This window comes from Sordaria macrospora, chromosome 2 (genome assembly GCF_033870435.1).
Source record: "Sordaria macrospora chromosome 2, complete sequence".
Lineage (NCBI taxonomy): Eukaryota > Fungi > Ascomycota > Sordariomycetes > Sordariales > Sordariaceae > Sordaria > Sordaria macrospora.
Genome location: NC_089372.1, coordinates 3046821 through 3073989, shown reverse-complemented (window position 1 = coordinate 3073989; position 27169 = coordinate 3046821). Strand labels below are relative to the sequence as shown.

At 51.3% G+C, this 27169-nt stretch overlaps 5 protein-coding genes and 1 non-coding gene across 6 annotated transcripts; 3 read left to right on the top strand and 3 right to left on the bottom strand.

Annotated features, from left to right (window-relative positions):
• Positions 1 to 311: 311 nt before the first annotated feature.
• Positions 312 to 3554, top strand: SMAC4_03939 (uncharacterized protein). Its single transcript, XM_066090025.1, has 5 exons — positions 312 to 619; positions 969 to 1534; positions 1737 to 2012; positions 2075 to 2944; positions 3010 to 3554. Exons 2-5 carry the CDS (start codon positions 1136 to 1138, stop codon positions 3091 to 3093), a joined length of 1629 nt encoding a protein of 542 aa, XP_065946116.1. The 5' UTR covers positions 312 to 619; positions 969 to 1135; the 3' UTR covers positions 3094 to 3554.
• Positions 3555 to 4049: 495 nt separating this feature from the next.
• Positions 4050 to 6185, top strand: SMAC4_03940 (uncharacterized protein). Its single transcript, XM_003348046.2, has 4 exons — positions 4050 to 4568; positions 4721 to 4788; positions 4958 to 5340; positions 5448 to 6185. The coding sequence occupies exons 1-4, from the start codon at positions 4223 to 4225 to the stop codon at positions 6088 to 6090; spliced, it is 1440 nt and encodes a 479-aa protein (XP_003348094.2). The 5' UTR covers positions 4050 to 4222; the 3' UTR covers positions 6091 to 6185.
• Positions 6186 to 6908: 723 nt separating this feature from the next.
• On the bottom strand, positions 6909 to 6997 carry SMAC4_13248. The gene is given in 2 exon segments: positions 6909 to 6944; positions 6961 to 6997. It is a non-coding gene; the product is annotated as a tRNA-Phe (tRNA).
• Positions 6998 to 7251: 254 nt separating this feature from the next.
• Positions 7252 to 10502, bottom strand: SMAC4_03941 (uncharacterized protein). The gene is made up of 3 exons (XM_003348047.2): positions 10188 to 10502; positions 8923 to 10104; positions 7252 to 8856 (listed from the first exon to the last, which is right to left on the bottom strand). The coding sequence occupies exons 1-3, from the start codon at positions 10386 to 10388 to the stop codon at positions 8122 to 8124; spliced, it is 2118 nt and encodes a 705-aa protein (XP_003348095.1). The 5' UTR covers positions 10389 to 10502; the 3' UTR covers positions 7252 to 8121.
• A 1755-nt stretch (positions 10503 to 12257) lies between these two features.
• Positions 12258 to 16879, bottom strand: SMAC4_03942 (uncharacterized protein). Its single transcript, XM_003348048.2, has 4 exons — positions 15863 to 16879; positions 14459 to 15634; positions 13858 to 14397; positions 12258 to 13805 (listed from the first exon to the last, which is right to left on the bottom strand). The coding sequence occupies exons 1-4, from the start codon at positions 15872 to 15874 to the stop codon at positions 13575 to 13577; spliced, it is 1959 nt and encodes a 652-aa protein (XP_003348096.1). The 5' UTR covers positions 15875 to 16879; the 3' UTR covers positions 12258 to 13574.
• A 6219-nt stretch (positions 16880 to 23098) lies between these two features.
• SMAC4_03943 (uncharacterized protein) lies at positions 23099 to 24975 on the top strand (the record flags this gene model as incomplete). The annotated part of the gene is made up of 2 exons (XM_003348049.1): positions 23099 to 23737; positions 23800 to 24975. 2 exons carry the CDS (start codon positions 23099 to 23101, stop codon positions 24973 to 24975), a joined length of 1815 nt encoding a protein of 604 aa, XP_003348097.1.
• Between the last annotated feature and the right edge of the window lie 2194 nt (positions 24976 to 27169).

Genomic DNA, 27169 nt, shown 5'->3' with positions numbered 1-27169 from the left:
TGTAAGAGGGCGGGGAGGTACCTCCACCCCGGTGCCAGTGTGCCCATCTCGCTCGCGCCCACACACACTCAAGGTTCTGCGCCCACTAGGTGCACTGGGCAGCAGGCCAGGCAGGTACCTCGAACCTCCCGTCGTCAAGGTTCGCGCCCAGGTTCTCTCTCCCAGGTCACCCCCCCCCCTTTTGCAGGCCGTCGGTCCCCATACAATCCCCATCCATCATCCCATCCCATGTCGGTTTCTGTGGAGGTCCATGTGACCGTCTCATTGCATTTAGTTTCTTTCATTCCTCCTTCCCGTCCCACGTCTTTTTAGTTTTTTTCCTTTTCTACCAGGGCTCTTTGCGAGTTTTTGAAACAAAAGGTGCCGGTGTCCGTCTTCTGAATTCAAAACCAAAAAGTCCCCGAGTCGAGGTTCATTCGTTCTTCCTCTTCTCATTCTAACCAGTCACTCGTTCAACTGATTCGTCAACTAAAACAAACCATACTTCGGACCCGAACCCGAACCCGACCCTCGTTCGCAACAAACCATCTTTATCAGCAAGGCCGGCCAGCATACTATCAAAAGTAGACACTAGACGAGACGGGAGTCATATTATAGCAGACTATCACTCACCTACTAGGTAATACATCCTTACCTCCTCCTCTTGCTTACCTGCCTCTACCTTCCTATTACTGCTTTATCATTACACTATCGCCCGACCACCTGTCATTGCAACTCTGCAGTACTGCAACAATACCCCACGGGCGATACCAGACGGCCGACCAGACGGGAGAATCCATTACTACAACTTGGTCCTCGGAGCCTCCCATTGCTCCAATCTCAACCAATCTGTCTCGTCGATTTGGTGCAACCCATCCTACGCAACCTCCCGCGATCCTCCTCCTCCACCTTTATCACCTCTGGGCGCATGGCGACTGTCATAGGCCTCGATAACCAGTCATAGATAGTGTCTAACAGCCAATCAACAGCCCTGTACCCCGCCAATTGCGCACTCCCGTTCCGAGCTACGCCCTCAGAGTGCAACCAGAGTGCAACATCGACATCGAGACAGCCATAGGAATTGGCCGACTACCGATTGTGTCCACTAGGAGCCAACCGCATCACTTCACCACCACTCACCACCGGATCAGCAGAGATGGGTCTCTTTTCGCGGAGGGATAAGGCGCCGAAGACGGAGGCGCCGACGCTGAGCGCATCGCAGTCAAAATCCTCCCTCACCTCGGGTTCGTCCAGCATCAAGTCTCCCGGTTTTTCTACTTCTCGCATCCTAAACCGAACATCAGCCGCCACCATGAGCAGCAATCCAGGAACACCGCCCTTCTCTCCCGGCCTCAACCCGGGCGTCCCCCGGATCGACATTCCCAAGCCTCCCGACCCGCAGCTCGACCCTGTTGGATACCTCAGGAGCCTGGGCGCCGTCCGTGAGCGCTGCAAGATCGTCACCGAGAAGGCTCTGCGCAATGAGCTTAACCACTTTGATGTCGACATGCACAAGTTTGAGGACGTTGTCTCTTTTGTTGCCAATATCATCAAGGTCAGTCGATTTTGCTTCCTGCTCTTCTGAAGAGGTGTTGTTGTTGTTGGCTGTGCGGGGTACCCTGCGGTGTTAGTGCGACCCGAAGGGGGTTGAGATGACAGCGGGTCATCCCGCACAACGCACCGACATGAGCTTCAGTGTGGAACAGGTACACTGCGCTTGGAAGTGCATTATGGATAACTAACAATCTGCGATACAGAGAGACTATGACGCTCCTTTCACGTCCATTCCCGGCCACGGCCGTCACCAGCACTTCGCCATCGGCGGCCGTGACCGCATCGCTCACCTTCTCTCCACATTCCCTGAAGATGTCGACAACACGGAAAAGTGCAAGCGCATGATCGATCTCTTCCTTGTCAGTGTATTGCTAGACGCCGGTGCGGGCACCCAGTGGAGCTACAAGAGCAACGAGAACGGCCGGATCTACAGGCGATCTGAGGGCATTGCCGTTGCTAGTTTGGAGATGTTTAAGACTGTAAGTTGGATTCCAAGTCTTGGTAGATTCGCGGAAGCGCATTAGACTGACACAAACATCAGGGTCTGTTTTCTGGTAACAAGAACAACAAGTACCAGGTTGACAAGGATGGCCTGGCGAGCCTCACCGTCGAGAAGCTCGCCCAGGGATTGCAGTCTGGACCGGGCAACGAGATGGCTGGTATCGAAGGCCGCGCTCACCTCCTTATTAGGTTGGGCCAGGCTTTGGAGGAAAAGACAGAGTTCTTCGGCGCGGACGGCCGGCCTGGAAACATGCTGGACCACATCCTTGACCACCCCTCGACACAGGCAACGAACGGCTTGATTGTTCCTCTTCCCGTCTTGTGGAACGTCCTCATGAGCGGCCTTGCTCCTGTCTGGCCACCATCGAGGACTGCCATTAATGGCGTTTCTTTGGGCGATGCTTGGCCCTGCAGCTCTATGCCTCAGCCGGCGCAGTCGCCCTCTAGCCCGACATTTTCTCCTTTCCCCAACACCTCTGGCCAGTCCAACGGTGTTGCGCCCTGGGAGAGCATTCTTCCCTTCCACAAGCTTACCCAGTGGCTTACTTACTCGCTCATGCAGCCCATGCAGAGTATTATGAAGATCCAGTTTGCTGGCCAGGAGCTTCTTACTGGTCTTCCCGAGTATCGCAACGGTGGTCTGTTCATCGATCTCGGTGTCCTAACATTGAAGAAAGAGGATATGGATCGCGGCTTGGCACATTACACCTCGTACTGCGAACGTACCGGCACCAAGGAGAACGAAGTGGCACCCATGTTTGAGCCCAGTGACGATGTCATTGTGGAGTGGAGAGGCGTCACTGTTGGCTTCCTCGACAAGCTTTGCGTTGAGGTTAACAAGGCCTTGGAGAAGGAGCTGCAGGGTAACGAGCTTACCCTTGCTCAAATGTTGGAGGCTGGCAGCTGGAAGGTGAGTTCGACCCCTATTGTTTTGTCTAATTTTCGAATTCCCAATGCTAACTACTATCGCTTCAGGGTGGCCGTGAAATCGCCGAAGTCAGCCGACCAAACACCAAGGAGCCTCCTATCCTTATTGATAGTGACGGCACCGTATTCTAGGAGAGACGAGATTCTATCTTGATATGGAATGGTTTGCTTTTTTGAAAGCGTCATTGCCCAAAAGGGAAAAAAAAGAAACGAAATCGGGTTCACTGATTAGCCTGGCCACCAAGCAGAAGTCTTGGAGGCCAGTATGTATATGGCCAAATCGCTATGTCGGACATGGTATGAGCCGGCAAAAGGTGTTATGATGTTACGAGAGGAACCTGCTTGGATTGGAATTGTGTTCTGAGGTGGTCTAGTCTAGTCTGGTCCACCAACTTGTTGTCTGCATTGCCATCGACGTCTTCGATGACTGCAATACTGTGTTACTACTATTCTCGTTACCCTGTCATTACCTGCCGCGCATGAGTATCGTCGTAGTAGGTGTTTTGATGCAATACTGCAAAGAAGAAGAAAATAAAAATGCCGAGATACATAGCTTTTCATTGTTTTCTCGAATAGATTCATACGGTCATACAAAGAGGTCGTCCTGTTGTCCACGTGTGATTTCACCCCGAGAGTATATTGCTGGCCTCTCGGTCCAGCCCAAGCCACCCATCTTCGACCGCAAACAGGACATACACAGCCCAATCGATGATTGACGCATAATGATCGGTTTATATACATCAGACTATATCCGGCCCCCTACCCAGGCCACACGGTCGGGAGATTCATGCAGTGACATCTTCAGCAACGGTACTGAACGACGTTTTCATACCCTATATCACCGGTTGATAAGGTTACATCACAGACGTCAAACCCAACGGTAGGTGGGTGGGTGATCTAGGGTAAATGCGAGTGATCACATTCCTGCAAGCACGGATGGGAAACCAGACACACTTACAGAAAATACGGTGCGCGTGAGTAGCCTGGTTGGGTTGGTCGGGCCAGAGTAGACCCGGTGGAGGTGTATCAAGTTCACCCACCCACCATCACCACGACCACCTCCCTCTACCTACCTACTGTGCACTGCTCGATAATATCTCTTGGTAGGGAATAATTTCAAGATTCGGTAAATGATGACAGGTCCTCAGAAACCGACACAATCATACCTTCACCTCCTCCATGAAGTTGTAGTGGACCTCATGAATAGTGAACGCACAAAAAAGTTCCCCAAGAAGCGGGCATTTAAGAAAGCACCCATCCCATGTCCCTTCCTCAGTTGTCATCACCATCTCTGCTCATAGTCTCTGTTCAACAGAGGAGAGACACCTTTACCCCACAACCTTCCAACAACATCAACATAATTCTTTCTACAATGCCATCCCGGACACAAATCTCACCTCCCCAGCTAATCTCTAACCCCAAAGAATCCCATCAGTCAAGCATCATCGCCTGCGCCGTCATCACATGGTCCCTCTCGGCCCTCTTCGTCGGTCTTCGCTTCTACACTCGCGGGTTTCTTTTGAAGGGGAAGGTTCTGGGAGCCGAGGACTGGGTACTGTTGGTGGCGTTGGTGATGAGTGGGTTGACTAGCGGGGGGTTGATTGAGCGTATGTTTATTTTATTTGTTTCTTCCTTTTTTTTTTTTTTTTGCTCTCCTGGAGATTTTAGAGAGAAGAAGTAGGCGGGGGATGGAGCAGATTGATGGTGATGAGAAGGTGCACATTGTACTGACGGGTCGACCTTCCTTCAACCATGACAGAAGCCATCTACGGATTAGGCAAACACGCATTGGATGTTGATCCCGCTTTGGTTATTCCGATGGGAAAGGTACGCACCTCTTTATTTCCTTTCGTTCTTGCCAATCTTCTTTTCACCATTCTTGCCATTCTGGGTATCGATCGGTACCTCCATCCCAAGTTTCCGACGGAGTGAGTGTCTTCCAAGTGTACCTAATACAACGAAGCTGACACAACCCTGTACGGATCTCCTTAATCAGGCAGGCTGGTATACAATCCTCTACTACATGCTCTCCCTCCTCTTCACCAAGATCTCCATTTTGCTCCTCTACATCCGCATCCTCTCCTACCAACACGCACGATACCTCGTCTACCTGATCCTCGGGATAGTGGTCGCCACAAACGGGGTGTGGACTCTGTACACGGTGGTGACTGCTTGCGATCCTTTGTGGGCGTTTTGGGATCCCGCATCGGTTTCCATTCCCTTCAGGTGTAGGGGAGTGGCATATTGGTACGCCAACACGGGTCTGCACATCGGGACGGACTTGCTGCTGTACATCCTGCCGTTGCCGGTGTTGGTGAAGTTGAAGGTTGGGTGGGGAAGGAAGATTGTGCTGTTTTTGGTGCTGGGGTTGGGTGGTTTGTGAGTCTATCTGTTTCGTGACTTTCTCCCTCTATCCCCCCCCCAAGCAAAGATTAGAAATTAGAGAATCTGCTAACCAAACAATCACCCTCTCATCGAAACAACAGAGTCTGCCTAGTATCCACCATCCGCCTTTGGGACCTCGTCGCCGAGGCTTCTCGACCAGACTTCACCTTTGACAACGTCAGCATCGCCTACCTCACTTGCTCAGAGGTCAACGGTGCCGTTGTTGTGGCATGCTGCATGACTCTTAAGCCGTTCTTCGACCGGATTTCTACTTTTTGGTGCCTCGGGCGCCTACGATTGACGAAATCGGACAGCAGCGGCAAGAGTGACGTGGTGGATTCGGACGTTGAGGCGCAGCACTTCTGCAAGCAATCCCCGAGGAAGATGATGAACCTGCAAGGTGTTGTGTCCCCAAAAGGTAAAGTAGGTGACGGCCCGCCTACTATCGGTTCAACCCCGACAAGGCCGATGGTTATGGCGATGGCACAATGCAAGAGAAGGGGTTCATGGAGCTGGCTGTATACGTCTTCTAGCCAAAGTCGGTGGGACGAAGGGGATCTGACGGAGGCAAACGAAACTTCGGAGAGAGGCAATGCATTGTCTGTCAACGCCATTGAGTGTGACGCGGTTTCGCAGGAATTGAGTCCTGTATCACCGGTTTTGAGCACGGGTAGCGAGGCGTCGTGGAAATCGGAGGAGACGGTAACCACCAAACTAGTTACAATGTGTCCGAAGGTCAGCTGAGATGTTCTGCTACATACAGTTAGTGGTCATGTATGCTTTTTGCACATTGATTTACTTTTTGGAGATTCCTAATAATCAAATTTGCTTTTGAATGTATCTTTCCTCCCAAGTGAACAATTGGAGAAACAAGACGGGTTCGTCGAGTGATGTCCGGGTTTGTGATGTTTAAAATGTAGCGGTGGTAAGAAATGCATACCTAAGACTACTTGGGAAAGGTTTGCCAATTGACTGATAGAAAGAGACATTGGGAATGATGAAGTCAAGAAGTTATTGATTGACAAATAAAGGAAAGGAATATGTCACCGAGCCAAAATTGTAACCTAAGAAAATGCTTCAAACATCTTATCTATCCAGGATCTCGACTAGGACGGCTGCAGGAGTACATACAAGCTGGCAGTGAAGATCGAACAAGCGAAGGAAGCAGAAGAGCTACTGGGGAGTTCAGATTGATCTTTGATTCTGGAGAGCGGGAGCACGGTCGGGAACCACGCAGCGGAATCAAAGATCGACGGTGAGGTCATACCGAGAAGAAGATAAACATCGAAGGCACGGCGTCGACACGGCGTCGTTGCAATAGAGAAGCGGAGGGTTTTCATCCGGCTACGGTACGGTTTTTCCCCACCGACTAAGAACGGAAGCAGCACCGCATACCCACTGGGTAGGTAGACTATGTAAATAGTTTAGCGTGATAAGACAATATATATATCCAGGGTCTCAGTTGAAAGAAGCCAAGAGCCACGAAGAAAAGCAAGACGTAATAAAAATTCAATGTAAAAAGAAAAGAAACGAATTTGAGGTATAGAAAATATCAAAAAGATTGCGGTTTGTGTGGATCGAACACACGACCTTCAGATTTATGAGTGAAGTGGACTTCAGTCTGACGCTCTCCCAACTGAGCTAAACCCGCTGATTGGTTGTTATAACCGCAACATTTGCCTATGTAGTGTAACTGTTACCCAGACAGACAGTTACGCAGGTTTCAATTGGTGATCTCAGCATATGCTTAAGACATGCCCCTCACCTACTATTCACATGAGCACAAAGCTTGAGGATGGAGGAGAGATTTTCATTGTAAGACACACGCTTCTGTCTCTACCTAGTCTACTAGCTGTTTATCTTCCCACCCTCCCCTAATGACTTTTTTCTCTATCCCACGCAAGAAAAGGTGTTGTGAACTGTGAAGATATCTGATTGCTCTAGGGTAGTCAAACTCTATAAGCCAATACCAACAGAGGATGACAGGAGCCGAGGAGAGAATGATGGGCAGAAGACGCGAGAGTAGAAAAGACCGAAGAAAACGGAAGCTATGTCTACATAGATACAGATCCGTTTCCTTGCCCCCTTTTCTAAGTAAACTTTGGAAGCGGGAAAGGGCAAAAGGCAGTCTCCGATATGAACACGAGTCCGAAGTTTGAGAAAAGCAAGTGAAAGAAAACCTAAGCATTTCGCTGCAAAAATTGGCATGTGCAAAATACGACCATATACGGAAATCTGACAAAAAACGACTGAAAATGAAAACACGCCACCACCCCATATCGCCCTTTTCTCCCTTGAACGCCTCATGTTTTGTATTCTCATACTCCATGCTCGCTGAACTGATATCATGAGAATCCTTTTCCCCACCATCTTGTCTAACAGTGCACCTAAACCCCTGTCTGATCTTGTGCCCAAATCCAATATCGTTCTAAAGTATATGCCGAAACTAAGAATGAAGGATAAATGAAGGGGAGGGAGATGGTCACCGTGATGGTGTACTCGCACAAGCTCAGGCGGCGTAGTGTGCATTTGCGTAACGTCGGTGGAGCTTGCGCAACTAGCCCTGCCACAGGCGTTCGATGAGTGCCATGGGGTTTATTTGATCGAGACCAAATAAAGTGTAACGGAATAGAGGCCGGTAACGGAAACCCGTTCGGTCACCTCTTTTCATGCAGTTGCCAGCTGCATTTACCGACAATCTGCTGAGTTGCCACACTCATAACCCCCATACCAGCTTCGATAGCGGTTGGGTCCTAACGCTTCGTAAGTGCCACCTTACGCGGTCTTGGGAGGGTTCTGCATCCATGTGGGCAGAGCCTTCCAACCAGCCGCATTAGCATCAAGTTTAACGCGACCAAAATGCTCATCAAGATCCAGGAGGATCTTGAGAGCGTTGCGGGACCTCGTGTACGGGCTGTCACCAGCCACGCTGTCCTGCACCAAGGAGACAGCGTCAGCAACGCCCTGGTGCATCCTCTCGGCCTTCTGTCCAGGATAAGGCAGGACACCCTGGAGAAGCTCGTAAGCGGCAAGGGTGAAACCGAACTGCGGCGAGGAACGGAGAATACGGGCAGGGCCGCCCTTGAAGAAGGCCTTGAAGCCTTCCTCCCTCCAGATAGTCTTAGCGGCGTGCCTGAGACCAGTATACTGCGTGTCACCCTTACGGGCCTCGACCTGCAAACGAGTCTTGATGACGTCGCAGGGTGTCGTAAGATAAGCAGCGGGCATACCGGCAATGGCACCGGCCGTGAGAAGCTGGAGAACGCCGAGCTTCTTGGTCTGTGACTCGCCAAAGAGATCCTTCTTGAGGTGGGAGTAAGTGGGGAAGTAAATGGCCGAGAATGGGACATCGCGGAGGAGGCAAGCAGAGGCGCCCTTGTACAGTCCGACTAGGCCCAAGTTACGGACAATCCACATGGCGGAGCGCTTAGGAGCCCCCTCAACGCTCTTAGCAACTTCGCCCTGGACCTGCAGTCTAATCTTGACAATCTCCAGAGGGTTGGTGAAGACCTATTGCACACGCAAACAATTAGCATTGTCGACAGCTAACACAGAGGAAACTCGAAGAGAACTTACGACTTGGCAGCCACCAGCGGTACCACCAGCAATGATCTCGTGCATCAATTTGATGTCGCCCTGCTTATCAGTGAATGCACCACGAACAAGGTCGTTGACAGTCAGCTTGATAGCCTTCTCGGGCGCGACACCAACAAGCTGAGGAAGGACACCCGAGTAAAGACCCCTGAAGCCCTCGTTGCGAATGACTTTTCTAAAACAATCGATGGAGTTGTCGTAGAGTCTGCTTCCGGGCGAAGCGCCTCTCTGGTTCTGCATTCTTGTCTTGACCAGATCAATGGGATAGACCATAAAGGCACCGAAGGCGCCAGATAAACTGCCGAGGATAAAGTTGTAAGCCGACTCGCCCGCCTGGTGGGCAAACTGCTGGCCCTTTGTCTGGGCAATCTTGGGCAGAAGTCTGGCCTCGGCGACATGGCGGTTCCTCCAGGTAGGGTCAAGAACCTTGGCGAAATCTTCGAGACCAAGTCGGCCGGAGGGGTTTCCAACACTCGCGAAGTGGAACAGAATGTCCGCTTCCATTGGGGTGAAGAGGGAGAAGCGGGTAATCTTGGCCGCCTGGTTGAGGAACTCGGTACGAGTGATCTTGCCGTCCTGGCTCTTCTCGCAAGCCTTACGGATAATGAGCTCAACCAGATCCATTTCCTTAATCATGTTCTGGAAGGCCCTGACATTCGCATACGAGACCTTGCTGCCCTGCGAGATGTTGCACAGAGTGTTCAAGTTTTCGAGGAGGTGGTCGGAGAGCTTATGCTTTGAGGTCTCCATAATGATGCGCTCGAAGTCCTCGGGTTCGATGAAGCCATCGCCATCCTTGTCGAACAACTGGAAAGCCTGGCGGATGCGCTCGCCCTGGAGGCCACGAAGCATCTGGGAGAATTGCTGGTAGTCCAGGTTGTGCCTCTTAGTCTTGCTACCGATATACAGTTTGGCCCATTCGCAATCCCAGTCGAACGGGATGCTATCGGGCCCCTTGTTGAGCTCATAAAGACGACGGAAGTCTTCATACTTGACGGTACCGAGACGCTCGACGTCGAACAGGCGGAAGGCAATCTCGTACTCGGCATCGGGCTTTTCAAGCAAGTTTTCGAAATATGTCCAGTCGGAGAGGGTCACCTTGCCCTTGTTCGCTCGGTCGGCGACGCTGAATAGGATGCTGTATTGCTCGCGCTGGATCTTATGCTACATTTCGAGAAGGTGGGCGCGAGTTAGTCAACTTGTCGCCAAGTGAGAATAAGGTCAGAATCTCTTGGGATGTGACTCACGTAATCCTCATGAGGCGGGGCCACGGCATCGATGAATTGATCAGGTCCCAAAAAGAGCTCCCCCGTCTCGGAATCTTGGACGGCGTAGCGAGTGAAACGCGCCTTGGTCTGAGCAGTAGGCTGCACCTGGCCGGCGGCGGCGTGCTCATCGGAGCCGATGAGGGTCTCCTTGACCGCTTCCTTAACCGCAGCTGTGGACATGGCGACTCTGTGTGGCAGTGAAGCGCTCTACGCGGTACGCGGACAGGCTGGGTACTTTGTACAAGCAGAGAGCAGGTATGCGACGCAGGGGACGATCTTGTGCGCGAAGAGTCAAAGCTTTTGCGTCTGTCAAGGTTGCGGGCTTGCGGCTGGTGAAATGCGTCGCGAATTGTCGCACACGCACTGGGGCTGCACCTCAAAGTTGTCGGCGCGGGTGGGTCTCAGGGTATCGGATCTGGGGCCTCGGATGGGGTTACAAGAATCCTCGAGGCTGGAGACGAACGGAGGGACAGAGAGGACGAGACAGCGCTGTGGACTCGTGGAGGTGCAGGCCGAGCTCGGGATATATCGCAGGCGGACCGCAGGCCGTAGCGGATACGGAGCCAGTTTTTTTTGGACACGATGTGACGGCAGCCCAATGCGACGGAGCAACGGTTGGACGGCCCACGGCGGGGAAGAGGGGGATCGCTGGCGAAGACTGCACCCAGTAAATAAACCCCGGTTCGATCGAGGAAAAAACGGAACTCGTCACGCGGGTAATCCTGCCGACGACAGCTGAGGCCACGGGTGCGCTTTGAGGTCTCTGGAGTCTGGGACCCTTGGCGAAGTGAGAGTGAGGTGAGGGAGACGCGACACGACTACCACAACCCTCCGGCTTGGGATATTGTTCAACGATAAAAGAGTGATGAATGATGTATGACTTTGCCGTAACAACTGAGGTAACGCTCCAGAGCGAGTGTAGATGGAAGAGAGTGAGATGCGGAGTGGTTGTTGTCGTGAAGGTGGGGGACCTCTGGAGATGCGAATGCGATCGCGCAATGAGGTGGTTGACGAAAAATGAAGCAAAAGAAAATTTCAATTATAAATTACGTGTGGCCGAGACCTCATCCCCCTTCTTGGCTTTCCGGTTGCCAGATCCAAATTCTGGTGAAGGTTCCTGCCGTGCCTTCCTCTGTTTCACGAATCCGCCGTTCCGTTACGATTGATTGCCCCTGCCGTCCCGAGATTTGTTCATCCCAGGTACCGTCGAGTCACACAACACCCACGAAGGTCTTACGCACACACAACAAATTGTCTCCTTTTTCCTTTCCAGTCCGTCTCAACTCCAAGCATCGAAGCCGCGGTCCAGGCCGGGCTTCGGCCAGGTCCATCACTCCCGCCGTTGATATTCCGAGTTTACACTTACGGCCCTTCCGCTTGCCAAGCAAACCCAACTTTGGACCTAACTTTAACCTTTGAGCGGATGAAGCGGTGGTTCCACTCAACCTGGGAAATATCCACGAACTCCACCCCAGCCACTCCGCTCCGGTCTCGTCCCCACCCATGAAAGTTAACGGAAGCCCCACCCCTAAAGAATGACTCCATCGTGAACCCCGCCGTCCACCATCATCAACAATCCACTTTGTGTGAATTCATCGAACTTTGGCGCCGAGGGTTTGTGATCATCCAATTCCGCTTTTGATCGACCCGATATTGCATGGGAAAATAGCCAAGAATGCCATTATGACACATGTGATGGATGACCTCGGAAAAACTTGACTGATACCGAATAGAAATATCAAAAGAACAAGCGTGTTGCAAATTTCGGTATCTAAGAGCGCGTATGTATGCAATCAGGATGACCACAATGGTGGGACGAACTGCCGACTTCCGCATTGCAGAAAGTAAATATACACCGTAATCCGACGTTTTATCATCTCAAGTATCGTAAATTATAAAAGTGGAGTTAGCTCACTGTTTGCTTCGTGGCTCAAGCGGAGGAGCAAACGTTCTCCGAAGGCAGCGTCGAATCTGTTGATGTTATTATGTTACTGTCTTTGAGTTCAGAAACGAATCATATGACCTCTTTCGTTCCTTAGATCGAACGTGCGTTGGGGAACGAGGAAGATGTTCACTCAAACTAATCATCCCAGGAACAAGGTCATCCGGCAGAACAACGAATTACAGAACCCATCTTGTATAAGTAAGACTATCGGTCTAAAGGCCATGCTGATAGTACCAACCCGGAATGATGCTCTGCCAGCTCATCTTCCCAATTGATCAAGTACCTTAGCACCTATTGGGTGTAAATCCTTTTTTCGCCGACACCAGACATGGCGCAGAGTTGAAAAAGAAACTCAAGGCATTTCGAGAGAAACAGCCAAAGAAGAACATCATGAACATGCTATCATGCTTTGCTGTCCTCCTCACTTTGACCCAGTTCCATTTTTCCTTCCTACCATTTTCGTGCCCGGCGTGTTCAACGACTTCTGCCAAGGCGATAAAATAAAAATGCAAGATGAACAGAAAATGCGAACCATCCCTTTTCAGCTGCTCCGAGCTGTCGCCTTTATCGCAAAGCAAGATAAATAAAACAAGCTATACAATAAAATGCCGGAAGAACATGGGAAAGAAGACCATGCACTTGCAATTAAGTCTAAAGCTCGTTGAGATATCATGTCCATTGCACCGACGCCATCCCCCTTGTCCGACCGACCGTCCGTTCACCCATCCATCCCGCTCTGGTGTGAATCCCTGAAGCAGACGCCGTTCCAGTTTCCTTGTAAATGAGCTGCCTTTTTTTTCGCCTGAAACCCTAACCTGATGTAAAAGCCTTAGAAGACCATGCATGACGATTGCCTCCAACACCGCGCCTGGAAAAGTTGGAGCGGCATGAATCCCAACCTCCTTTAAAACGCCGCTGAGAAAAAGGGGCAATTTGCCCAAAAACCTGTGGTGGAAAACGACACCGCAAGTGCAAATGAGAACGGAACCTTTTATCAAGGCAAAGAGAACCTGCAAAGGTAAACGGGGAAAAGATGTCGTACTTCGTCGCTTCATCATCAACGTTTTGTTTCCCTTTTGGTAGTCTTTTTCTTCTTTTCGCGTAAACATGGTACCACCGGGCCCGTGGAGCGTCAATAATTAGATCGGACAGCGCCGGGATAGTCTATAAGCCGCAGTACCGGATGTCCGAAAGGAGAATATGCTAATCATGGGCCCGGGGTACGAAACAGGTGCTGCCGTTGTTGATAAAGCAGCGCCAAAACTGTCCGTACATATCCTCTAATGGACATATTATGAGCGAGAGTGGTCGCTATCGTTGCGGTTTCTCTCTAACAATGCCGTTAATGATCCGCCTCAGCCTCAGCATGTTTCCATCGTCCAAGATCCATGCCCTAGCAAATGAGTGGAAGGCATGCAAGTTTATGATTGCGCACTGGCGCTGATAGAAGCGTTGAGTTGAAGCGGCAACACGAAACCTTTCGCAATTTTGGTTTCCACGAAAGTAGACGCGCTCTTGAACCTCTGATGAGAATACTTGTCGTATACCGCGCCGTGATGTTTGCGTGGTTCCTGGCAGCATTCGAGGATGGTAGTGATGAGGGGCCTCAGTTGAGCCAGCGTGTAGCCGGAAAAATGGACATGAGCGAGTGTCTGTTACGTGTAAGTTTTCAATCAATCATGTCATGATGAGAGGAGGACTTACCCATGGTCCCCTTGCCAGAAAGAAGCGGGAGAGGCAATGAGCCCCAGCAGCAAGGTAGCTCGGAGGGCAGCCCACAAACCGCTCGTCCATGATAGTCACTTCGAGCAAATACTTTGCAAGAGTCCGAGTCTCTAGATCGTAGTCATCGGCCTTGCTAATGCGGCGAAGGAAACTCATCGGGCCTGGCCACCCAAGTTCGAAGTTCAACATGGTGAGCATGAACTTCTCCGCCTTTAGAATCTCCTCAACGGAGTATCCCTGATCCACCATGTACACTAGTTCCTGTACAGAGGGGCAGTTGATCTCCTCGTACTTGGCTGCGACAAAAATGGCAGTCGCGCCAACAAGTTGGAGCTTGCCCAGCGACACAACCTTGACTGAAAGAAAGCGGTCGATGTAGTTCACTGTGAGGAAAAGGGTCTCTGGGAGAAGACTGAAGCGATGGTGGACCTGTACTAGCCAGTCCATAAGGACCGATCGCATGGACCACCGGATTTCGGTTTGGATGTCCATGTAGTGTGGATTTGGTAGCATCCGTCCCTAATTCAACGATTGGTTAGCGTTACGGCGATATAGAAAAAGCATCAACGACGTATCCTACCTCAAGCTCGCGCAAGTACTCGAAGATCTCGTCACCGTACTCGGCTACCATGCTCACATCCCAATTCTCTTCCTCAACCTCATCTTCCGTTTGATGCTCTAAAACCCACGCCTTTGCGATGTCGAGTTCCTTCTCAATGTCCGATGTCATCCTGGGCGCGACTAGTGTGGTAGGTCCTCCTGTGGTATTATCGCAATGAGATCGATAAGAGTGGGCGGTTGTATATCCTTGGTCTTCATAGAGGTCTTGATCGTCGTCGTCCTCAGAATACTCTTCGGGATCAGAGATGTTGGGGGGCATGGGAAGGGCCCTGACTGGCTTCGAGGGAGCGAGCGGTGCACCATGAGGCACCAGGTCATAGCTGGCTTGGGCTATTGACATGTGGCTTGAATGGACAACAGGCGCAGCATCGGTGTTTGCAGGAATATCAAGATCTCTGGACAGTTGCTCGACCGCGTCCTCGTAAGACTCAACGAAATCGTCATCCAAATCGTCGTGATCCTCTACGTCATTCAGGTTCTCGTAATCGGGCATATATCTGCTCTGATTCCGGTGTAGGGTATGCTGCTGGTCCGACTTGAGTTGCGGCTGGCTTTTGTAGTGACGTGGATTCTTGATATGCTTGTCGACCATCGCAACAAGGTCATCAACTGACGAAGAAGTGGGCGCATGCGATGTGCTCGCCTCCTTGAGTTTGTTGTCGCGGTAAACGTTGGTCGTTTTCTTGACCGGTGCAGAGGGTTTCAAGATGGTATTGTGGGAGCGAATGCCGCCATATGCCCCGCTGGCAGTATGGGATGATAGGGGAGCCGTCGAGAGATACTTTTGGCCGTGTGATGCTGCCTTGGAGGCCGCCGTCGGCCGCGCATAATGCTCCTCCACTGCCGAGCGGTTGTTCTCCCTGCCGTCCGACCGTAGGTCCCGAGTGCTGCTGGTTGTGACCATCGGTTTCACCCTGTTCTTGAACGACTCCTTGTTCCCGCCGTGGGCCAGTGGTTTCGAGATGTTGCTCTTGTCGAAGCACGCAGCCCTCTTGGGTGGCGCATTCAAGGTGCCATTGACCGTCATCATTGCCTTGATATTGCTGTCTGACCTCTTGCGTTGGTGAATAGGATCGGCGGGTGGGATGTTCTCATCGCCGTATCGAACGGGAGGAGCCCAGAGATGACGCTGGGGCTGGATTGAAGGTACCAGTCAGTATATCAAGCAAACGAAAACAGGTCCCCATTCCCACTGAGTTCCTGGGGTGATACCAAGGCCTCCAATGATTTGCAGCAGGGAAGGTAAATTGTGTGGCCTAGTCGGGATGTGTAATCTGTGATAAGGTGTGGGGTGGAATACGAACTCGTGATCAGGAAGGAGAAAGCCGAACTTTGATGGGGAAGAAGAGGTTCAGTCACGTACCTTTGCGTCCATCTTGACGGAAATTACTAAATAGATACGGGATGATGGTTTGCTGAGTGGGTGCCTGGTTGAACTTTGAGAGATGGTATTAAAGGTGAAGGCTGGGTGACGTTGAACACGCGACGCGCTTAGCGTGGGTCGACGGTCAAAGTGGTCCAGATGGCAAATAGCTGAAGTGGAAGTTATACCGAGTTCTCTAATAGACAACGGAGAAGATGAAGCGTTGGTGCTGCTGGCTGGTGGCTATTGTTGGTGGAAACGACTGTTGGTTTAAAAAGGACCTGTGAGCGCTGGCGAAGAAAGAACCGTCCTGCAGTAGAGCGCCTCGCTCTGTACGACAGCCAACAAAGTAGGAGTCCTAAAGTGTAGCCAAGAACTGGGAAGCGATGCGCCCAGTGCCTCAGACCGGAGGAAGTGAAGGGAGTGCGTGTTGAAGAAGTTGAAAGCACGACCCGCGAAGAGCAAGACCTGCGACCCGGGACTTGATATCCTTCCTGGACTGGCGAGACTGGTGAGACTTGGTGGCCGGCGCGACAGGTCCAAACTGACCAAAGTCGTTCGGGCGAAACTTGCACCAACCTGGAGAAGGAATGGGGACAGGCGACGGATTGATGGGCAGGGCCCCAGGGCGGAGATTACCACGGTGGAGCTTGCGTGCCGTAACCGTAACCGTAACGCTCACTTCACCTCGACCTGCAGGTGATATACACGCATAAAAGTCGAACGTGAAAATATCAGGAAACCGAAAAGTCCAACTTCAACGTCTGAACGAGTAAACGAGTGACTGAATAAAGAATGGACGCGCAGGCTATTTTAGCTGTGGCGGTGCACTGCGATCCTCGGGCTGCAGTGGTGCTTGCTCCACGATGTGCGAGGTTGTGGATGTCGCAAGAGGAAGACGAATCGGGCGTGACAGGCTTTCAAGTTGATAAGGTGGTTGGGAAAGGGAAAGGGCCCGGGCAGGTGCTGGGGTTTGTTGTGGGCGAACGTCTTTGCAAGGCCGGTCGCAGCGTCCCGACGTGCTGGGAATGTTCAGTTCCCTTGCTTGCGACTGTGTGTTTATTGACAGCGATAGGAATGGGGTAACCTAGGAAACACTAAAACACAAAACTGAAAACCGCCAGATTGGTCTGTGCAACCCCGACCCCTTTCCGGACCCGCTCCCACCATGACGTAACATCCCATTGGAGGGATGCCGCTCAAATTCCTCAGGGCGCGGGGCAGGCACGCTCAACGCGTCAACCAACGCCCGGCGACGAACAGGTCAAACAGCGCGCCATCCGCAATTTAGTTGCTACTTCAATTTCACTTGTTTCCGAATACTTTAAGATTCATTATCAAGCCAGGCAGTCCACATAATCTTGCTCTTCGCAGGTTGCGGAGTCACAGCTATGGCGAAGACTTCGGTGTCGCACTTTGTAACAGGGTTCTCCGCTCATACGCGAGTCCTTCACGGCTGCACGTGCCACTGATGACGGAGTGGGGAGCGTTGGAATCTTGAATGAACCCAACCCTCTTGATGACTTCCACTTCCAGCGTCATATACTTTCCCCTGCAGTGGTTTCAATTACCCGAATGAAGCTTTGATACGATCACACACGAGCCCAGACCTCGAATTGTTTGCGCGCGGCACTTGCGAGTTGCAACACTTCAACTAAGCATGTGAGGATTCAACGCTGAAATGAAACTTTCGGAAGTGTCAGCTTCCACTTCAAGCAATTCATTATGGGTAGGGCTGATGGGAAGCGATGCTGCCTCTGTTTTGGCATGCCCCTATCAAGTCACAAAGTTGAAATGCCAATGGCAATTCATGATAAAAACTATAGAAGCTTTCACTTTTCGATGAAAGCGAGTCGGATACTATTCCATCATTGACAGACACAAGATCAAACGAAAATACCACCCCGCTTATTCAACCGGCGCCAGCGTCGAGACATTGTTGGGGCGCGCTGTCTGTGGACCATTCGTTTCGGGAATTCAGGGGTTTGACCCGACTGACGACCCTTCACCTTTCGGTACCACAGTGAACATGCCCGCGCAATTGCACCAGCACCTTGAAACGACAACTCTTGAACGAAGAGGTGAATAGCTTCTGCGTTTCCGTCGCAACTGTTCTTTGTTCGTTTCCAAGACAGTTTACCTCTTTGAAAGCATCCGCGACCTTTGTGCGGGAGCGCGCGCGCGCGTGTATAACCTCGTGGCTTGCGCTGTTACCATGGACCGCCCGGCCGACACAGAAATCTCAAACATGGTCGCTTCCGACAAGATGAGACACGCCTTCCGAAGTCAATTAGTTCTGACCTGAGGAGGAAACAACGGCTTTGAATGCCCCCGATTCTCATGACATAGACATCAGTGCGGATGAACAATTATGGTGACATGTAACCGTGGTTTTGATTTATCTCACTGTTTGCTCTCCAGTCGAGTGTCGGTTCTTATCCATGGTTAACTCTCCTCCTCTCCCGAAACACTTTGCCTTTGTGCTATCATCAGTTCAAACGAAATAATGATTCTTGTGGGCGACGACCTTATTGATTCTCGCTGGACGTGGCGAATTCACATCAAAATGAGTGCGGAATGCATCTTGCGAGTGTAGGACTCCCACTCGGGCGGTTTGACCCGGGGTGTCGATCGCGCCAGCCAGGGCCTTCTACACGTGCTGGCCTCACCCAATATCAGGAACGACTGATCTCGTGGTCGCACAGAGAGGAAACAGGAAATGTCAAAGAGTGACGCAGAGAAACATCGGGTGCAGTGCTTCTCGGAATATTTTCGCTCAAGTTCCAGTACCTAACTTTCATGCGCGCCTCACGGGGCTCTTACCTCGAGGTGTACGGTGTCTGCGCTGCCCGGAGAGGGTATTCAGCAACAACAGTTACCTACCTGATTAAAATATATTGTAATGCACGAGGGGCAGCATGTACGGAATCTTACTGAATGGGAAGTTTATGGAAGGTGATGTCCATGTATCCTTAGTTCCCGTCGCCAAAGACAACGGCGGACAATATGCAATGCTTTTGACTCGGCTGTGTTGAAGCTAACCTCACCTTCCTCGCCTGCCGACTGGCTCGTGAGAGAACCGATCTCGAGTTCTGGACCCTCCCCGGGGTGACTCGGTTAACCTCGATTTTGTGTTATTTCCATCACCGTTGCCTTTTTAGTACAACCCCATCTGTTCGCTTCATGCCTGTTCCCGTGAGGATTCCAACAAAATGGGTTCAAACGCCGTCTAAACCAACCTCCCAAATGGTTCATCAAGGGGGGTGACTCGCTGACAACCGTTGGCAATAATTGCCTGTCGGAGAGGAGACCGCAGGAAAACCTCCGCCTTCGAATGCAGGCCACAGCAATGCAGTGATGCATGAGCTTCACGTTGGCGTGGAACGACTCAATGAAAACACTTCGATCCCGGCAAATGGGCACGAGAGACGCTCTGCAATGGCTGACGTGCGTAGAGGTAGCGATGTTTCTACATTTCGCGGCCACACAGTATCAATCGACAAGCCCATACGTTCAGGCACGGTACTTCGTTCCGTCGCATACCGGAGCCGAAGTCATGAGAGAGTCGGAGGGTTTGAGGTGATGGGCGTAGACAACTCGGAGAGGCTTTCAACAGCTTGATCGTTCTTGATTTAGTTGATTCTGGATCATCGTATTATCTGATGACGAAGAGGAAATGACCAGAAACAAAAAAAAGTGTGTGATTCTTCACAAGGGGAGATGATTCGGCGCAATTTGTAGATGGTCCCGGGGGTGCACTTGAAACCGTTTCTTGCTCTGCCAGCGCATCTAGGACACAGGAGGTCAGTCTCCGGTCTGTCCACTCAACTTATGGATTTTAATCGCCAACCGAGCCAAGGTCCTCACAACCCCGTTGAGACTGAGTTGGGGTAGAATATCGTAAAAATGCAAAAACCTAGCAGCTTGAATGGGATTGATCGTGGAGTGTCAAATCCTGGAGGTGAACCCGTCGGGCAGGCAGACACTGTGTTGCAACTTTTGACAAGTCTGAACCTAGACGGAGCCAATTCGATCGAAAAGGCCAAGCCGCCATGCCACTGCACCACATGCGGGAGTGGTTCCGAGTCCTGACTTTTACACATAGAATTGGGCGTTTGTCACTTTGTCGCCAACCGTTGTTTCTGATGGCTAATGGACTCTTGTACCCGAAATTTCGCTAGAATGGCCTTCATCTCGAGTTTGGACTCTTTCCCCCTCTCAGTTCTTCAAGCTGTGTCTTGAAGGACATGTCAAGCCTCCGGTGAGAATTTCCGGCATCTGGAAAGACCCAGGACAGCGACAAGTTCGCCCACCTTCCATCCGATGGACGGCATTCCACTTGTCATACGAATTCACCTGACGGCGAGCGAAATGGCTCCATTTTGTCCAGGGCACTGCCGTGCATCCAATCTGCCATTGCTTTAGAGCTCCACCAGCACTTGTTTGGCCCACTGAGAGGATGCAGAGTGGGCTCGGCGTTGCGGGAAGATCCAGAATGGTTCGCACAGGGAAGAAGGGAACGTGAAAGGTCAAAAGAGGGAGCGCTGAGGGCGAAATTAAACCTGGGAAAGCTGGCGAAGACGGAGCGCAAGGCGAAACGCACGCAGGTGATGGATACCTCTAGTAATCAAGCTTCTGATTATACTTTGATCAGTCTACCTATGGTGAAGCGACGGATGGAAGATTGAAGACAGACTTTCCCACTTGTGCACGGAAGCGCATTCGAGTGTGGGATTCGGGCAGTATCACAGTATTTCTTGGGTTGCAAAGAAGTTGATCGCCCCAAAAGGGAACAGAAGCGAACGTTCCAAGCCGTTTAAAGAGGTCGCGGCACCACCCTGGCGATGGATCTCCAGGTTGCGACAGTGTAAAAGTAAAGGCACGGCAATAAGTGTAAAAGTTGACCCCCGTCATTCAGAAAACCCCCGTTTGGCTAAATTCGGGTATTTCTTTCCCTTTATACGGACCTACCCCAGCCCAGTTCTAAGATTACATACACATGTAGAGGCAATCGAGGCGACTAACTGTGAACGCACATGATGTATTTTTATGCAAAGACTCAAGTCGTCTGTCGAATGCTCGGATTACCTTAGCTGGTGCACGCAGCATCAAAGGGGGGTCTACTAACCCTACGAGACCTGCAGTGAGACGGGCAACATACCCCTGTTTTTAGGATGGCACTGCTGGCCCTGACGCCATTGGTTCGTCGCTGTCTGGAGCGCTCGCGACGGCTGTCTGGAGGGTCATCGACATGGCTATCTGGCGCATCCTCATCCAGTGGCTTCTGGTGGCCACCTGCGCTCGACGCACGCGACGGGAGGGTCGGTTTGGTAAATAGGTAACGAATGTCAACTGCCTACAATAAATAAAGCGACCCCTCGCCAGCATCCAGACAGGAAACAACAGAGACCGGCGGCGCGACGGAGTGTCCGAGCATGCACCGTTGTACCTCCCCCCGTCGTCATCGCTGGACATGGAGGTTTCTCTATAGCTTTCCATCACCGCTTCTCGCCGGTAAGTTAGCTCTGTAAAATGCCTGAAGCTCTTCCTTAGTCAAGCTGCCTTTGGTACGAACCGTAGGTAGGTCAAAGTGGTAGAGATGGAAATCGGGATATCGCGAGGTTCACGGTTCGAGAAGTAGGTAGTGCGCCAAGCCTTTAAGATTATTCAACTTTCCTCTCAGATAGTGTCAACCAGGTCGCATACCTATTTCACCGAAGAGGTTCCAACAATGTTTGCAACTCGGAAGACAACTACGTTGATCTAGCGACCCAAAATAAGGCAATTGATTCTGGTTTACCTCTACGTAAGTATCGCGTAGCCAACCAAAACCTCGAGGAGCTTCTGGTCGGCACAATATGCATCTGCTACCTATGAGTCGTGGATTCCGCGTCTTCATCTTTGCTTCCTGGGAGTTTGTCCAAGTTACCGAGAAATAAAAGGCGACGGCAATTCGTCCCGGTCAGTGTAGCCCGATGGGAGGAGGTTCGGCGGGTGACGTTGTATGATACCGACTCGTTCACTGCCCTAACATGAGACCACCGAGAAATAGAGGCGTAATGTTAGTGCTTCCGTTCACCTCGTAAAGAACTGCACATGTCGGAATGGAAAGAACGTGGAACGGAGCCGCTGGGGTCCACGCCTTCCACCAGCTCCACGCTGTCGCATTTCCATGTTCGCAAAAGGGTCAATGCGATGCGCATGCGCGAACCTACCTACGCACTTAGAAGCTTTGCGATAAGGTAGGTAGCCACAAAATAACAGGCAAAAAGGCTCTTTCAAAAGCCCCCCCGCAAACCTGCAATGGACATCAGTCGACATATCTAATCGTAAATAATACCTACCTTAGATGCACGTCCGCCCTGTAGCTGACAACATTTGGCGCTGTAGAATTTGGTCAGCGGGGCCATCGTTGGGACAAAGCACCTACAGACAGCTGAATTTGGGCACCTGCAGTGAACCAGACCGGCAGGGCACAGTGGGCCCGCTAGGCCTGGTGGTGAAGGGGGGTTGCGAGTCCGACTGCAAGTGCAGACTCAGTTTCTTGCGAAACGGACATGCGTGCTCTTGTGTTGACCAAACCTCCATTCTCCCAGCACATAAGCGGATTTCCCCCGGTCGTCCTACTACTTCAACCACTCACCTCCCACCTTCGACCTCGTCAACGCTTTCTCTTTCTTTCCTAGTGTGTCGCCCAGATCAAGCTCTCGTTTTTCAAAGTCATCTTCGAGTCGAGTCCCGCTTCCCGCGCTGCCTCGTCCCTGATCCTCAATTTGCTGCTGGAGCTCCGGTCGCTCACGATTGCAAGCTTCGCCCGATATTGCGTGCGCAAGAGTCGAGACCGAAGCCACCGGTTGACCATCACCACCACCCTTACCGTACTTTCTGGTGAGTATTTTCTGTTCTTAAGCGTTATGCGATTACTTGGTCAATGCATATAGCTCCCTCCTACTCCTTGTTTGGTACAGTTGGGACAGTTGGCCTGCGTGTCTGCGTCGATCGTCGGCGCGGCGGAATCGTGTAGGCCGTTCTTCAAATACCGGCCATGCGCTCATCGTTCTCTTCCCCCTTCTTTCGTCCGACTCGTTCCCCAATCTCTACCCTTCTGTTTACTTGACCAACCTCGATTCTCCTTTTCGAACCAGTATCACTCTCGACCCCTACCTTTTCCAATCTAACCGCAATTAGTTCACCGTAGAGCCGCGAGCCAAGCACATCTTGACAACCTTCGCATCAATGGCGACCGCCTACGGGTTTAACAGCTGTAATGTGTCGCCACGGACGATGAGCACGACACCCGAAGCCAAGCAAGTCACATTTGTTCTTCACGAAGCCCGTATACCGCTCCGAGTTTCAATCTACCCGCACGACGCCACCGAGTCCATCATTACCACTGTCAAGAATTTCTACGGTTTATACTACAATGAGCGCGCGGGAATCAGCTTTGAGGACGAGCGAGGAAACACCATGATTGCCCGGTACGAAAACTTTGTCGACCACCAGTCCGTCCATGTCCGCATCATCGACAACCCCCGCGGGCTATCACCGAGCTACAACCATGCCGATGACGACGAGAGCAACCACTACACACCCAGAACCACACTGCGAACATCACGAATCCGTAGTCACTCTCCCCATGGTACCAGAGGGCGTCGTAGCGACTCAACTGCCATTGCCGGAAAGAAAAAGCGGTCTCGGTCCTTCAAGACCATGCATGGTGACCACGGCGACGGCGTCAATGGTTATAGCAGTGGAGATGATGCATCGGGCTCGGTGTCAGGAAAGAACAAGGAGCCTATCGGAAACACCGACATCAGTGTTGAAAACATCGTCGAAGGAGGACGTCGGAAGCGCGCCAAGTTGTTCGAGAGTTCGGTAAGTTTTTCATGGCTCTTGAGTTCACTAGCTGTCGTCAAGTACTGACACCTCTTGTCTAGGAATTGCCGCTTTTTGCTCCCCCACAGATGCCAGCAGCTACCTCCAATCACTCATTCTCACCCATCCGACATAATGACTCGCACCGACCCCCCCTACCTTTCAGCAATGCCACTCAGAACCCGTTCAGCAACCCTCGTCCTCTACAAACCCCGCCGAACTACCACAACCACTACGCGGCTTCTAGTACGTATGCGACGCCAGCCATTGACGACCGTCGCTCCCGCGGTAGCATTGGCTATGATGCCTCGGTTGCTGCCACCGGGAAAAGAACGATGCTCACACCTGACCCTACTGTGAGAAGCTGTGTATCGGAAGAGGACAAAGATATACAGGACGTCGCGATGCAACTTATGCTGCTTCAGGGAGATTGGAAAAATCATGGGCGATCATCAGGCTCGACACTTGATGATACGTTCAGCGGTAGAGCAGATGTTTCTTGCTCCACCGGTACGACGAGCGACTGCGAGAGCGAAAGCGAAGACGAGATGCCGCTTGCGCATACGAAGACGGATGGGTTTGGGAATCAGAGTGTCTTCCAGACAACGGAGAGCCACTTTGCAGTTCCGCAAGATGGCGCCGAAGTGAGCGGTGATGACGCCGACTACGAGGATGGAGATGGCGTAGAGCAGGGCACGATGGCCGCCCCCAAACTCTTGAAGAATCCGAAACCCAGATCCGGTTCCCTGAACGGCTCTAGGGCACGCTCACAGTCAACTAGCAAGCCCAAGCCAATCAAGGCCACCAAGCCGAAGACCAAAAAGACATCGGCGAATCCAGTTCTTATGACACCCGCATCCATGCCTGCCTCCCGCAAGCAGTCAGTCGTGTCAACCTCGGCCTACTCGGCGCCTCATGGAGAGGAGGAACAGCCTGATCTCTCTACCAAGCCACGCTGCCAACGGTGTCGTAAGAGTAAGAAGGGATGTGACAGACAACGACCTTGCGGCAGATGCAAGGATGCCGGCATTCCTGCCGAGCAATGCATTAGCGAAGACGAGGGTAACGGCCGGAAGGGCCGCTATGGTCGCCACATGGGTGTTCCTGTTTCCGTGAACAAGGAGGAAGCGTCGGCTCCGGCAACACTATTGCCGGCCGCTCTAATCGCCCCCGCGGGGGTTCTGGGCTCGGTCCCAAATTCATCGGCACTCGATAAGAGCAGGAAGCGCAAGAGGTGATGTCGCTAATGATGGTCCGAATGCGGGTCTGCTTCATCATCCACAAGTCTAGCTTTCTCTTCGGTGCCTCATATCATCTCTTCAGTGCTTCATATCATGTCTCTGGGCCCCCTTTCTTTTCTGTTCCAAAGTCTTCCTGGGCAGCGCGGCAAAAGTTAAATTCACCTATCCATTTTCTCTTACCATTGTTATATCTATTGCGTGTCGTTCCGCGATCAGCCGTTGAGCACCTCTGAATTCAGTTGATTTTGTCCTTGTTTGAGTCAGTATGGTTTTCGCAATGGGAGGCTGTGCAGTTTTCTTCTTGGGTACTTTGATACTTGCACTAGGGATGAGATGGGAAACCCTCGGACGGAGTGAGAAGAGATGGGCGAGATGCGCCAATGTCATATGTTTTTCGGGAGATGATCGATTCGAAGCAGACTGTCAAATGATTTTACAGCACTTCTCTGGTACGCCGTTGTCGGATATTTAAGCAATGCGGACAAACTGAAGACAACCATAGCAGGGGGCTGATGTGTTCTGGTCTGAATGCCTGAGAGATGGGGAAGTTGAAGGATCGTTTTTTTTTTTTTTTCTTTTACGCAGCGAAAATGTTTCTGTTCCAGCAACGCGCACGAACGGGCGAACGGGAGTATGGAAGAAGCCGAGTGAGACGACCTGAACTAGAAGCCAGCGACATCGGGAAGTTGAACGTGCAAGGCGGTTGTTCGTATTTTCCACTTAGTCTTTACCAGCGAAAATGTTTCCTGAACAGTGTACCTTACCAAACATTGGCTTAGCTCTCTGGCTGTGTACTCACACAGTCAAAAGACAATAAGAGCAGCAATATTATACTTAAACCCATGCGATGATGATGATCACCTCGAATGCTCCAGCAACCGCGATCACTTAAGTGATTAAAACTTCGTATACGCAAGCAGCGCAATCATTCCTTCTTATGCGCACGGAAAGTGGTGAACCGGAGAAGTGCGAAGTTTGCGCCAGCGACACTTGTAATACTGATGATATTTGTGAGATGGACATGCCTGGGGAGGAGGGACAGGCGGGGAACGGTATCCAGGTCCGCGCTCTCTTATCCTGAATTGCCTCTTTTGGCAAGTCACTCCAGCACTCTTCTCACAGCAAACGCCAGGCTGGAATACTCCTTTTCGCGCCTACTCTAGCTATAAAAGGGGCTTTTGTTTTAGGTAAATTGCCAGATTCAAATCTAAGCAAATAAGAATTGTTGTAAAGTTATTCTATCTTTGTATTGTAATTAATTTCAATATTAATTTTTAAGTCTTTTCTATATACAAGGCGCACAAACCAGTTTCTAGCCAAAACAGGCAATTTAAGATAAGAGCGCGGACGTAAATAACGACCCAGGACAGGCAGCACCCAGAGGAGAGGATGCTTAGCTAGAGCGATGCCATATAGACTATAGAAAGCACAACTTATAAACTTGTCTCTCGAATGTCGTATATCAATTTCTCGTCAAGTTCTTTGGTTGTGGTCAGCCATGTGTACAAAAACATCCTTGCGCGTGCAGCGTACTGTATAAAATGAATGTGCGGGGACTGAAACGTCATCAGCCCGGATAAGTACTCGCAAAAAGTCTCCACTTCATCAAAATGCGCGCAAGCCGTCTTACGTCGCCATCAGCATCCAAAGGACGTTAATATTCATGGTCCTTAATATGTAATCATATCCCACATCTTGCGCGACTCCAAATAACATCACAGCTCTATCTAAACCCATTTCGCCGTCTTGCCGTCAACCAGCCCTTGAGTTGTCACACGAAACCCTGACCAGCAGACCGACCGACCGACCGTCCGTCCAATATCAAAAGCGGTGTCTGAACAAGCTTTCCCGCTAGTCCCCGATCCAACCTAGCGCCAAGCGGAAAGGTAGTGGAGGTGGGGCTAACAACACTTTAACGAGCCGCCAAGCCAAAAAGAGGAGTCGATCAACTTTTTGCGGGGTCACCGTTGGGCTTTCAAGTGTACTGTAGAGTGCAAACTGTGCGGATCTTACCGATTTGTTGATCGCCGCCAAACTGAACTGACGGGCCGGCCGCCTTCCTTTTTCGATCATCAAAAGGCGCAAATGCGGGCCGTGATTGGTTGGATCAGGCTTGTGCTGGCTTACCCCACCCACTATTTGCTATTCGTAGATACCTTTTAGTACTGTAGATGTGTGAGCGAAAGAGTGC

Excerpts from the sequence above, each read along its gene's own strand:
- SMAC4_03939 (XM_066090025.1), top strand. The coding sequence starts at position 1,136 with ATGGGTCTCTTTTCGCGGAGGGATAAGGCGCCGAAGACGGAGGCGCCG. Across the intron at positions 1,535-1,736 it reads TTGTTGCCAATATCATCAAG|AGAGACTATGACGCTCCTTT; the intron begins GTCAGTCGATTT and ends TCTGCGATACAG. Across the intron at positions 2,013-2,074 it reads GTTTGGAGATGTTTAAGACT|GGTCTGTTTTCTGGTAACAA; the intron begins GTAAGTTGGATT and ends CACAAACATCAG.
- SMAC4_03940 (XM_003348046.2), top strand. The coding sequence starts at position 4,223 with ATGTCCCTTCCTCAGTTGTCATCACCATCTCTGCTCATAGTCTCTGTT. Across the intron at positions 4,569-4,720 it reads TAGCGGGGGGTTGATTGAGC|AAGCCATCTACGGATTAGGC; the intron begins GTATGTTTATTT and ends CAACCATGACAG. Across the intron at positions 5,341-5,447 it reads GTGCTGGGGTTGGGTGGTTT|AGTCTGCCTAGTATCCACCA; the intron begins GTGAGTCTATCT and ends TCGAAACAACAG.
- SMAC4_03941 (XM_003348047.2), bottom strand. The coding sequence starts at position 10,388 with ATGTCCACAGCTGCGGTTAAGGAAGCGGTCAAGGAGACCCTCATCGGC. Across the intron at positions 10,105-10,187 it reads CCCCGCCTCATGAGGATTAC|CATAAGATCCAGCGCGAGCA; the intron begins GTGAGTCACATC and ends CTCGAAATGTAG. Across the intron at positions 8,857-8,922 it reads CCGCTGGTGGCTGCCAAGTC|GTCTTCACCAACCCTCTGGA; the intron begins GTAAGTTCTCTT and ends CGTGTGCAATAG.
- SMAC4_03942 (XM_003348048.2), bottom strand. Across the intron at positions 14,398-14,458 it reads AGTACTTGCGCGAGCTTGAG|GGACGGATGCTACCAAATCC; the intron begins GTAGGATACGTC and ends TCGTTGAATTAG. Across the intron at positions 13,806-13,857 it reads TTCTGGCAAGGGGACCATGG|ACACTCGCTCATGTCCATTT; the intron begins GTAAGTCCTCCT and ends TACACGTAACAG.